Genomic DNA, 12,364 nt, shown 5'->3' on the forward strand with positions numbered 1-12,364 from the left:
CAAATGCCTCTCCTGCCCCAAGTCCCTCCCTGCAGCCAGGCCCATCTCCCTCGAGCCAGGCAGGCCACCATCCACCCAGCCACGCCCCGCCTTCAGTTGAGAGTGACCCTGGTCCAGCATGCCCTGTGCCACGCTCCGTTCCTGCAGGGCGGGCACCGTCCTGGACCTCCGAGTGCTGGCACGGAGCAGGCTCAGGAGACCTGGTTAGACTCGGATGTGTGCATTCTATTTTGCATGAAGCCAAAGCATCTTCTCTTTTTTCCTCAGAATAGTAAAGAACCTCGACTTCGTTGTTTATAAGTTTGACAACTACGGGAAGACGTTCATTAAACAGCAGAAATGCAGCCCCGACGCCTTTATTCAGGTGGCCCTCCAGCTGGCCTTCTACAGGTGAGCGGAGCCGCCCGGGTGGCTGACAAGCTGCTCTGACGCCAGGGTCTAGAAGCCCGGAGGGAGGAAGACCTCTGTGGGCTGGAGGGTGGGCGGAGGGCAGGGCGGCCTGCTTGGAAGGAGGTGCCGCCTAACAGGGTTTCAAGGTATAAAACCTTCTCAGGAGGGAGAAGGCTGGCCCAGTCAGGCAGGTGCCTGAGCCACGGCCAGGGGCACAGAGCGCAAAGGCAGGAACGAGCTAACCAAGGCCAGGCCGGCGGTGGGGGACATCAGGTTGAGAAGGTGCACCTCCTCCTGGGCTCACCCAGTCCACCTGGTCCCTGTAGCTGCAGCACGACCTCCCCTGGTTTTCTGGCCTCAATAGTGAAATGGAACTAGCATCCCTCAATGGGTCAGGTCAAAGGTTTAGGACTCCTCCTTGATTCGTCCCTGTCTCTCATCCCCCCACCAAGTTGGTTATTTTCCCATGTGTCTCTTTGCCCTTCACCTCCACCCCCTCCACCTCCGTTGGCCCCTCCCGAGCCCCTGCCATCTCATGCTTGGCCAACCGCAGCATGCTCCCCGGGGCCTCTGCCTCCCACCCCCTCACTAGATCCTATCTTCATAAAGCGTGACGTTGGAAATACGCAAATCAGATTCTCATTTACCACCTTGAACCTTCCCAGTGGCTTCCCACAGAGTCCAGGCTTAGAAAGCTCCTGTGAGCTGCCTCCCCGGGGGTCCTCCCCCAAGCTCTGCCGTCTCTGGACCTTTGCTCTGGCTGCGTCTCTGCCGATTCACCGGTCACCACCGCTCTTCTCCTGCCAGCTCCTTCCTACTCAGGGCCTCGCGTGACCCCTCATCTAAGGTGTGCCCCTCAGGCCCCTTGCCACCCCGTCCTCTGTCAGACCATTGTGTCTCTTCCTTCTGTGGCATGTGATTCATGTGCACTACCTTGTCCATTGACTTGCTGACTGTTTTCTAGACTGTCCCTCCCAAGCATGACACGCTGGGTACCTTGCACACCTGGCACAGAGTAGGCATCAGGCACTGAGTCGAACGTGAGAAGACACATTGTGAGTGTCAGCTATGGGTGGCAGGGCCAGGTCTGTGATTTAAGAAATCCTCTATAGTGGTAGGTAGTGAAGGCTGAAGGCAGAGTGTAGAGGCTAAAATTAACATGCAAAGTAGATCTTCCTCAAGATAGGGCTGGCTCCAGGGCTCAGGGCTCCAGGGGCGACAGCTCATAGGCTGGCATGACGGCAAATAGCAGTCGTCCACCAGATCTGCTTTCGGTTTGCAATGTCCAGGGAACACGAAGTGACCTTGTCTAAAGCTGAGCAAGGCAGTCTCAGCAATGAGCAGGCAGCACATGTGGGTCCTAGTGTCCCCTGGGGCCATGACTCCTGGGGGAGGGAGCAGCCCCTCTGAGCATCTGTCTTCTTAACTGATTGGGGAAGTCTGGTGACACCCCGCATTGCCGGGACACAGACCTTGTCACCATAGAACTGCAGCAGGACCTGTGTCTGGAACTGTAGTCAGTGTCATTCTGATACTCACATAGCAAGTGGCTGAAATGGGCCATGAGGCCAGGGTCCTGCTGGAGCCATGACTGCCCCCACTCCCGTCAGTGAGCACTTCAGAGCTTCAGATCCAAAGCCAAGAGGAACCTACACAGAGCACCCCCTCCTCATGCGATCGTTGCTGTCACTGGACCTGGGCAGGAATGGACGTGGCCAGAGGCTCAGGGGCTCATGAATAGCTAAAACATGGAGAACATTCTTCAGAGTCTAAGCTTTAACGAATTAAAAAACAAAACAAAAATCTGCTCCTAGATTCAGCAAGAACCTGGAAGCTGCCTCCATTGAGGGTGACCAGTACCCAGCCAGCGAGGGCATCTATTTGCCTCCAGGGGACATGGAGATACAGGGACTGAGCTCCCTGCCTGTGTCTTGGGGAATGAGATAGAGGGTCATGGAAGTGTATTCACTTGCTCAAGCAAACGGAGCCAGGCACTATGCCCAGTCAACTTGGCCTTCCGCCCTCCTGGAGGCCACCCAACGTGGGAGAGACGTACCCTGAGGAGGCCGAGACCCAGGCCGTGGCTTGCGGTGACTTTGGGCTGTCACTGCTCTTCTTCTCAGTTCTGTGTCTTTCCCTTCCCCAAGCCCCAAACCAAGGACTTGACTGACTGGTAAAGAAAGGTGTGTGCCTGCCAGGTCCGCAAGCACAAGCCTAGGGTGCTGGTTCGTGCCTAAGGAAGAGAGGGCCCCTGGCTGTTGGGGGGAGTGGCCTGCTGTCCTGTCCAGAGGAGAGGCGCACCCAGGGGTGCCCAGGGGTCTGTTGGGAGCCCAGGTGCTTCTGGACTTTACACCCATGACCACTGAGGCCCCTCTCTGCCTCCATCCATAGTTCATGCGTGAATTGTTTTAAATAAAACAGGATTCTCTCGGGGGCGTGAATGATTAATTACACAATTATTCTATTCTGTGCTATTAATCAAAGATTCATCAGGTCTTGCAGAAAATTCTAGGTTTCCCACTAGGCTGGGATTTTTTACAGCTACTTTGTATTTTGTTTTATACCTGTGCAGTGTCACCACTGCATGGAAATGTACACATCTCTTAATATTAGCCACTCCGGCATTCATCTTGGGAAACCTCCTAGAACTCTATTAACGTTAAAATGAAATACTCTGCCAAGCAAAGCCAGGACTGTGAAACTAAAGCCAGCCGGCTGTCTTTCTCCCGCGTTTCTGAGTCCCTGAGCATGCATCACCTTTGCACTCATCCCCTATCTGTGCAGGCTCCACCGCAGACTCGTGCCCACCTATGAGAGCGCATCCATCCGCCGCTTCCGGGAGGGACGGGTGGACAACATTCGATCGGCCACTCCAGAAGCACTGAGGTTTGTGAAAGCCGTCACAGACCACGAGGCTGCTGTGCCGGTAAGCCCCGCTCCGTCTGAGGGGTCTCAAGGGAGCCGCCCCTTCGGCCTGCTCGCACTGAGCAGCTCTTAACACCCCACGTGCTTCATGTCTGGTCTGTTTGCAGGATTCGGAAAAGCTGCTGCTCCTGAAGAGTGCCATCCGCGCCCAGACGGAGTACACAGTCATGGTGGGTGCCCAGCGCACGGTCCCGCTGTGTGCCCGGGCTCTGCCGCGCCTGAGCACGTGACCGTGGGCTGTGCCAGGACAGGCCCATGGCACAGGCTGGGTGACAGCTGAGTCACCAACTGTCCAGCTACTTGGCAAGGCCAAATGGCTCTCAGAACCTCCTCCTCCTTATTTTTAGAGCCCCGGTAACACACCACTCCTGCTTTCTACAGGGATTTCATGAGAATACAATGAATGGTCTTTGAAACAAGAACAGTAATAATAGCACCAAATATGCATAGCAATTTCCACTTTATACAAGAGAAGTCAAATGCCAGGGGATTGCACCTGGGCCTGGCAAGCTGGAGTGGCCTGTACACCATGCACAGCCACAGGCCAGGCAGCGTTAATCCCGCCCAGGGCTGATTTTGCCTTCTTATTCTCCATGCTTTTATTTATGCTGCCTGTAAATATGAAGTCAGTGAAAATTAATAGTGACATTAAAGTTGTAAGGGAAATGTTTCCCTAGTTTAGAGAAATGATTTATTTTCTAGCACTGCAAGCCAGCATACAAATAATAGAGAATAAGCTAGGGCTGGTGATCAATATATTAATTGCAAATTATTCTGATACAGCCTTTGAAGAGAAGTTGACCAGATTTCACTCTAAATAGTTGAAAGCAAGTACAATGCAAATCTGGGTTTTAGAACTAGCCAATGTAGACTTTTCTCCTTTTCAGTATGCGGATCCTCTAGTATAGGTCCCTAATTCCTCTGAAGAGTCAAGTGTTTGTTCTGTTTGGGGAAGAGCAAGCTCACTCTCATGTATCCAATAGGCATTTTTTTGGTTTCTGCTTTATACCAGATAAAGTGCTGGGTGTTAGGAAATAAAAAATGCAGTTCGTAAATCCTGTCATTAGGGAGTTTCCTGAAGACTTCCTGGAGGAGGTGGTGCTTAATATGAGACTTGAAAGATGAGGAGGTTCTTGTAACAGACATAGAACAGGAGGATGGCCCCAGAAGGGAGCAGCATGTGCAAATATAAAGTCTTGAGGAAACAAGACACATTGGAGGAAAAGCAATTAGCTCAGTGTGTGCACATTGACAAGCATTCTCACTCTTCTACTCGTCTTTTCAGGGCTTTATTCTCAAATATAAACAGATAGCCATAAAACAGAACTAAGAAAGTCAATGCCAAGTGTTCTGAGTGGTTGCCTCTGTGGAGTGGGAAACAGTGCTGGCAAGGTGACATAAGCCTTTGGTTTATTTGGGTTGTTAAACTATATAAATGCATAACTTTGATAATAATTTCAACTTTTAGGAAAAAAAATTAGAAAACTATCCTTCAAAGCATTGCCATAGGGTTACTTTGTGTGAACTATTTTAAGTTGACAGGGACAACTAACAAGAGAGATAGGGGGTGGGGAGAGGAGAGCTGTGAAGATGCTTTGTAGGTAACTCTGGTGCCTGGTTGGCCAAAAGGGGAAGGGACAGGGAAAGGCACCAAGGAACCCTCCAATATCTGGCAAGTGTATTTGGCAGTGGCGGTGGGGAAAGGAAATCCCAGTGAAGGAGCAAATGTGGTCCAGACCCCCATCCCATATTTTCTTTTTAATATATTTTATTGATTTTTCACAGAGAGGAAGAGAGAGGGATAAAGAGTTAGAAACATCGATGATAGAGAAATATCGATCAGCTGCCTCTTGCACAACCCCTACTGGGGATGTGCCCGCAACCAAGGTACATGCCCTTGACCGGAATCGAACCTGGGACCTTTCAGTCCACAGGCCGACGCTCTATCCACTGAGCCAAACCGGTTTCGGCCCCATCCCATATTTTCACAGCACCTGTGGTTTCCTTCATAGCACTGACCTCCGTTGTTAATACAGTTTATTTGAATGATTGGTTAATATCTGCCTCCTATTACACATAAGGCTCCATGAAGGCTGAGTCTAGGACTGCTTTGTTCTCTTTTGTCACTCCAGTGCCCAGACACATCAGGCACATAGTAGGCACTCAATTAAGTATCTCTGAATGAATGAAAGACTGAATGGTGAGTCATTGTGCTCCTTACCGCTCATGGCTCTAATCCAAATAATCTGTTAAATCAGCCCCAGTTGCTAAGTTCAGAGATGGTGAAAACAGGGGTGGGCTGGCTGTCGCACAGAGCAGCTGCTTCTATCAATCCACAGAAGTCGGCGATTACACAGAGGTAGCCAGAGAAATCAGAAGTGCACTCTGCTTCCTAGAGGGGCTCTGTTCTTCCCTGTCCTACTGGGGCACGTCTAACGTGAGCTGCGGTTGCATAACATGTCTTTGCAGCCTATAATTAGGTGCGTTTGGAGACTGGGGCCTCTGAGTCATCTTTATGCATTCATTCCCAACTGAAAGAGAATAGCTGTCAAATCCCAAACGTGCCTTGTAAACCTGAACCAAGTTCACTGTGATGGGAGGTTTCCTCTTATGTGGGGCTTAACAGCTAAGTGACCAACTTACATAACTGTGACCGTGCTCCCAATCCCCCCCCCCTCAGCCCCCGCCCCAAGAGTTATTCACAATTGCCTTGATGTTGACCCAGGAGTTATCACTGTAGGTCAGAGGTGGCTCCCACCAAATTGTCCCAAACAGACATGTAATTCAGGCAAAACCAGTGTGTGTGCTACACACGCAGCCTCAAGCGGGAAAGCTGTAGAATGAGTATCCTGGCCCACTGCCCACTGCGAGCCACACCACCGTCCTGAGCACCTCCGACAGAGAGGTTCTGGAGCATCTTATCCTTTGATAAGAACTCAAATACCTTGTGATGATAAAAAGGAAAAAAAAACTTTCTTCACTCAACAAACTTTCCCCTTGAAAATGTCAGCTGAGCCTCTGCTAAGATGTCGGCTTTCTGTCTCAAAATGACTTCTTGGATTTTGAATCATTGAGTTGAATTGGTTCTGGGCCCATGAAATAGCAGCCAAGATTCAGGAACAGATCTTAACACCCTCTGTCCTCATTCCTCGGGCTCCCGCTGGAGGCTAAAGTGTTGGTTGTGGGGAGAGTCTGCGCAGTGCCAGCCTGTCATCCCTCGCCAGGCTTGCATGGACCTGGGCAGTCCCTGGGCCCTGCAGTCGGCCTCTGTCCAGACTCCTTCCCTACCCGAGGAGTAGGATGGCCAGGCCAGCCTGCTCCTTTCACTTAGAGCCCCAAGTGGTTGTAATGGTACATGTCAGCAGGACCACGGGAGGGGACTCATCCTGGGGACATAAAAGTGCACAAGGGCTCGAGGAGCAGAGGCCACCCGGGGCTGCCGCCCACACACACTGTCCGCAGCAAGCACTGCGTAACCGTGGCCATTGGAGTCCCGCTTAGCACTGTGGACTAGAGAGGAGGGGAGAAGGCACGTGGGAGCCCACGTCTCATTTCCTATTCTTTGTTCCCTGCTGCCCAGGCCATAACAGGGATGGCCATCGACAACCACCTGCTGGGGCTGCGGGAGCTGGCCCGGGACGTGTGCAAGGAGCTGCCGGAGATGTTCACGGATGAAACATACTTGATGAGCAATCGATTCATCCTCTCCACCAGCCAGGTACAGCCCTATGGTGCCCGTCGCCCAAGAAGCCGCTTGGTGTCACGAGTGGGCTTTCTAAAGAGCTTAGGGCCCTGGTTGAAGTCAGGCAAGTCCCATATCTGAATCTCACGAGCTTTGTGACTTTCTGCAAAATGACCTAAATGATCAGAGCGCTGGGTGTCATCTTCTAAATGGGGGTAATGACAGACGCCCCCTTAGCAGAGGTGGACAGGACAGGAAGCACCGATTCTGGTGCCCTAACCATTACACTACTGCCTGTCAGTCTGTTACCTCCCAAGCCCGACAGGCCTAGAGTGAAGCTCTGGCCCAGCCAGGTGCGATGATGGAGGGGGAAAGCCAGCCCAGTGCCTGGCCGACAGGGCCCTCCAAGCAGGACACCGCTATTGTTATAAAGGCCGTGCAACCTGCAGCGGGCGTGAGCTGCCAGCCCGGCGGCTCTAACAGCCCCGCAGGCTTGTCCTGTGGAGGATCACTGTCAAAAGACAGGATGAAATCATTCGAGAAAGGCAGTCGTTTAGGAGAGAAAGTACCCCGCCCCCCATACATCAATTCACTAAAAGTCACCTCATCTGTGAAAGGCTGGGCATGGGCAATAAAGGAGCGCAGAGCATGTGTCTGAGGATAAAAGCCCAGGCAGTGATTTGATTTCCTCATTACTGCAGTGAGCTCACTGACGTGGCTAAACGAGGGCAGAAACAACACAAATTCTTCAGGAAGCCAGCGTGGGCAACAAGTGCTTTGGCATGGCTTTCTGGCCTGCGGCTGACGCATGGCAAATTTATCCGACAAGGAGGGGACTCTATTAGCAAGACTAATGGTTTGTTCTGTCCGTTAAAAACAAAACAAAACAAAAAAGAACAGTTTCGTTTCTGAAAGCCCGAGTACACAGTGCCCAGACCTGTGGATTTAAACAGACCGCCCTGCACCTGCCCCGAATGTGGTCCATTTCCCCCCAAGACACGCTAATAAAGCCAGGGGGTGTGGTGGGTTTTTTCCATTGGAAATAAGCATTTATGACTTGAATGCCTTCAGAAACACATTTTCTGGGTTTGTGATCCGGATTACAGAATCTCGACGCTCTGAATTAAAAACATATTAGGTGCATAACTAAGTCTCCAATTGATGGCAAACTTTGAAACACCAGTGCTGGGTAACTGTGCGTGGCCAGGCCGTGGGGAGAAAAACCAGACCAGCCACGCACTGCTGACAGTAATTAAGGATGTGGGGGAGCGACAGAGGCGACAGGCCAGGTTTCCTCCAGTTCATCAATTACCCCCTCTGGGAAGCCACTGAGCCGGTGGGTGTCACCAGGGTGCCATTTAGTAAATTACCCTGATTGCCTCGGTGCCTCCAACGGCCCCCGGGTGAGAGAGAGACTCAGCCGAGACCCAGCGGCAGGTGCGTCTAGTAGCTCCTGACTCCGCACGCAGAGCAGATTTCACACCAGGGAGTGGCTGATGGCCCCGCTTCTCCTGACGTCGTGCGGTGAGATGGGTTTGTTGTTATGACTCTGGCCATGGCCATCACGCTGATGCAGTCGGTTGGTTTGGTTAATTCAGTCAAACGCCCGGGTGGAAAAGAGTCAGAGAAGCAAATAGTCCATGGAGGCCCCGGTGCCAGACGCCCTTCCCTCCAGCAGGCTGCGTGGCATTTCGGAGCCAGCGCTGCTGACCTGTCCTCTCCCCAGGTGCCCACCACCATGGAGATGTTCTGCTGCTATGGGCCCGTGGTGCCCGACGGCTATGGCGCCTGCTACAACCCCCAGCCCGAGAGCATCCTTTTCTGCGTCTCCAGCTTCCACAGCTGCCGGGAGACCTCTTCCACCAAGTTCGCCAAGGCCGTGGAGGAAAGCCTCGCGGAGATGGGCGGCCTCTGCAGCCCACCGCGGTCCGCTGCCGGCAAGCCGCTGGCGACAAAGGAGAAGTGACTCCCGCCACCATGTCACCTCTCCCAGCCTAGCATTCTGCAGCTGCCAGACCCTGCTGAACCCCTGCTCCCACCCCTCACCCCAGCTTTCTGCAGCTCCCCTGTCCTCAGGGCCCCACGCAGCACAGTGAGATGCCCCAGAGCCGCGGGTCTGCAGGAGCGTGTCCCTGTGGATAGGAGTGTCCTCAGCTACAGACTGCGGCTGGCCGAGCACTGATCACGTCGCACAGGAGAGAGAGCAGCCGCGCACACTGACCTCCCTCCTCTTGCTGCCAGCAGGACCTAGTACGGCTGGGTCATGTTTTTGCCCAACGGAAGGCAGAATGAGTCGCCTTATTAAGTGCAATGTACCTAGTGAATCATGAGGGGAGAGGCTAATCCAGGTCACTGCCTCTTTGCGGGAGCAGTAGGGGTTTTGTTTTCAGATTCACAGCAGTCCAATCATTCACAGGGGCCTGGCTGAGCTTCCATTTAGCTGGGTAAGCACTCCCTCCCCACGCACAGCCCACGTTAACTTAAAATAGCGACTGGGGCCCAGGAAGACATCGCCTCTTTGCCCCCGGGGGCAGCCTGCCCTGGAGCTCAGCTTCTGATCTGGCTACTCTGGAGGGAAAACTCCCTGCCTCCCAGGGCCTCTGGCAGTCCCGGTGAGGAAACACTCAGGCCAGGGCAAGCCGGGAGGGAGGGAGGGCCAGTCCGCTGCCCACGGACCCTGCGCTCGCGTTTCCTCTGTTGCTTTCTCACACCCCTTCGTTCAGAACGTGCCCCGCTGTGGGATCTGCCTTTTAGAGGAGATGAGAGACGGTTGCGCTGGGAGTTATCTGTTGTTTACTCGTTTGCTTTATTCATCCTTAGAGAGGCTTTTAAGAGCACTGCTGTGACAACATTTCAAGAAATGATCTTGGTGGCCCAAGCAGGACATCCGTGGAGGATGCTGTCCGGGGATTCTGGCTAAACCCATGTGGAGGGCCCAGGGCAGGGCTCTCCCCGGGTCTCAGGACTGAGGGGCCCGCTGGTGGAGAGCGGGCCAGGAGGGGGGCCCACCCCGTCCAGAGCCAGCCCTGATGGAGGGGCAGACAGGCCACAGAACCAGAGTAGAGACTGTCCCGGAGGCTGTGACCAGCGAGGCGGTCTCCCATCGGGGCACGTTTTTATGGGAAATCTAAAAGAACACGGAGCAGTGGGGAATCAAACTGCACATCGCAGCTGCCTCTGTCCCGCTCTCACCACTGCGGGTTCCTGGGTGGGCGGGGTCCTGAAAAGTCACCCCCAGACCCCTCCCCCCCCCAATCCTGCTGAGCTCTGTGGCATTCTGAGCACCCACTCTGGCCCCTTTTTGGGCCGCTGTGCGTGCTGAAGCGGGCGGGGCAGAGAGGGGCAGGCATTTTGACCTTTGTCACCTGCTTGGACATACAAGCAGCCTCGGGCAGGCAGGTCCTTGAGGCCCGGGTTTGGGACTGAGGACTTGGGGGGGAGATTCCGGCACTGCCCACGGAAGTCATTGGTCTGCAGGTTCCTGCTGCCCTCAGACATCACCTGCCTGCTCCCCTGGGGAGTGGCAGCCGAGTCTAGGGAACACCCGGGGAGCTGCTGCCCCTCTCCCGCCCCCTGTAAGCGGACCCAGAGCCCCTGGTCCGTTCTCACCCCAGGACCACCCTGCAGACTGCGTTCTCTTCTGGTTTTCTCCAAGGATTCTGGGCAGTCAGAGGTCTCTGGCCGGGGCTCAGGGAGCCTCCCCACAGGGGAACGAGGATGCCCCAACCCTGTGAGGCTGAGAGGATGGCAGATCATGTGTGTGAAGCTTGCACAAGCCGGTGGGCGCTGGTGCCCACTGTCAGGATGAGGTGTCCCCAGTGGGCACTGTTCGAGGGATATTTATTTCAAACTCTTTATACTGACTTGACAGAAGCAAACTCACACCTGCCATTCTTTGAGCTGAGGAAGGAAACCGACTCTGCATATTCAGGTGTCAGCCACGTGTGGCGGGGGCTTCGCGAAGTGTGAAGGGCCGTGCGGCAGGAGGGATCCCTCCACCGGGGGCGGGGCTGGGAGCTGGTCTTCCGCCTCCAAGCACAGGTGGGTGCACAGAGTCTTGATGCAAAGGCGACAGTGGGCCATGGTCATGGGCATCTCTGTGGGGACCCCGGAAAAGGAGACTTCCCCAGAGAGATGGCAAATGAAACCTAGCGACAGGCATTTGGGGGGCAGTGCTGCATCATAAAAGTGTATTTGGCCATCTTACAATACTGCTATGTTGCCAAAATATGTCGTTATTTGAGTTCTATTTTTATAAGATAGTTTTAGATTTATGGCAATAATCACATGTGCATTTATAGCCTTTCCATTCTAAGTTATAGTTTTGTGCTTTAAATAAATATATATATATGACTAAAGAACTGTATATTTAAAACACTATATTCAAATTACTTAAAGACTGTAAGTCTGTATTCAATAAAAAGTAATGCCAAGAAAGATGGTGTTGGCCCTTGTTTCTTCCCAGAAATGCTATTAAAATTTTGGCATAAATCCTGTGCGTGGGTCAGCAATTCATTTGCCTTTGTCTGAGGTCTGTCCGCAGCAGTGGTGGGTGCCCAGGTACGGGGACTGAGAGAGAGCGGAGGAAGGAGCTTTGTCTTCCCTGGTGTGGGGGTGTGGCACGCCACCCTGGGGCTGCTGCGGGGCAGGGAAGCTTCATGGGTGTTTGTGATAAGGCTGGCAGCAAGCTGGTGTAGAGCTGGGTGCCTCCATTTAGGCCCGCACAACGTGCAGAGGTACAATGGAGTGGAGGGAAGGCACCAGGCACAGAGGTGGGATGCCTGAAATAGGAACCCAGCTCTGTCTCTAACTTACCATGGGCTTTGGGGATATCATTTCACCTATCTTACCCTCAGTTTCCTCATCTGTAAAATGGGGATGTTGAGATCAGCACTACCCACTTCGAGGGTTGTGAAGAGAAGACATAAGATGGTCATTGTATGAAAACTTAGGAAGTGAAATAAAAAACTAGCATTCTTATTTCAGGCTCACAGGAACCTGTGCACACAGGTGCCCTAGGCCTGCAAAACCCTGATACATTCTGAGCTGCAAGACCTCTGTAATCCTCAAAACCAGAACCGGAATTCCTCCAAACAGAAGCCCAGCGCTTCCCAATCAGAGCCTAAAAAAAACCTCAAAGTGTATGATTTATGTGATTAGGATGCAGAAAAGGCATTATCCAAAAAGATACAGGCTAAGGATGTTCCACGGCGAATGGAAGATAGGAAGGTCCAGGATCTAAGTAACCTGGGTTTGCTCTTACCCATATATCACAACTGGCCCAGAAATAATCAGATGTAGACTACAAAGAAGGGTATGACACTCAACATACAAAATGCTTCCAGGCACTCATTGTCTCTGAAGGTC

The 12,364-nt window shown here is 53.0% G+C and overlaps 1 protein-coding gene across 1 annotated transcript in view; it reads left to right on the top strand.

Annotated features, from left to right (window-relative positions):
* The window catches only part of CHAT (choline O-acetyltransferase), a 53,735-nt gene extending 44,772 nt beyond the window's left edge, over positions 1-8,963 (top strand). The window contains exons 11-15 of the mRNA XM_008149086.3: positions 268-390; positions 3,175-3,316; positions 3,423-3,485; positions 6,896-7,033; positions 8,724-8,963. Of these exons, the coding sequence (XP_008147308.2) occupies positions 268-390; positions 3,175-3,316; positions 3,423-3,485; positions 6,896-7,033; positions 8,724-8,963 (706 nt within the window). The remainder of the gene's footprint in view (positions 1-267; positions 391-3,174; positions 3,317-3,422; positions 3,486-6,895; positions 7,034-8,723) is intronic.
* The last annotated feature ends 3,401 nt before the right edge of the window (positions 8,964-12,364 follow it).

Source organism: Eptesicus fuscus, chromosome 17, assembly GCF_027574615.1.
Source record: "Eptesicus fuscus isolate TK198812 chromosome 17, DD_ASM_mEF_20220401, whole genome shotgun sequence".
Classification (NCBI taxonomy): Eukaryota; Metazoa; Chordata; class Mammalia; order Chiroptera; family Vespertilionidae; genus Eptesicus; species Eptesicus fuscus.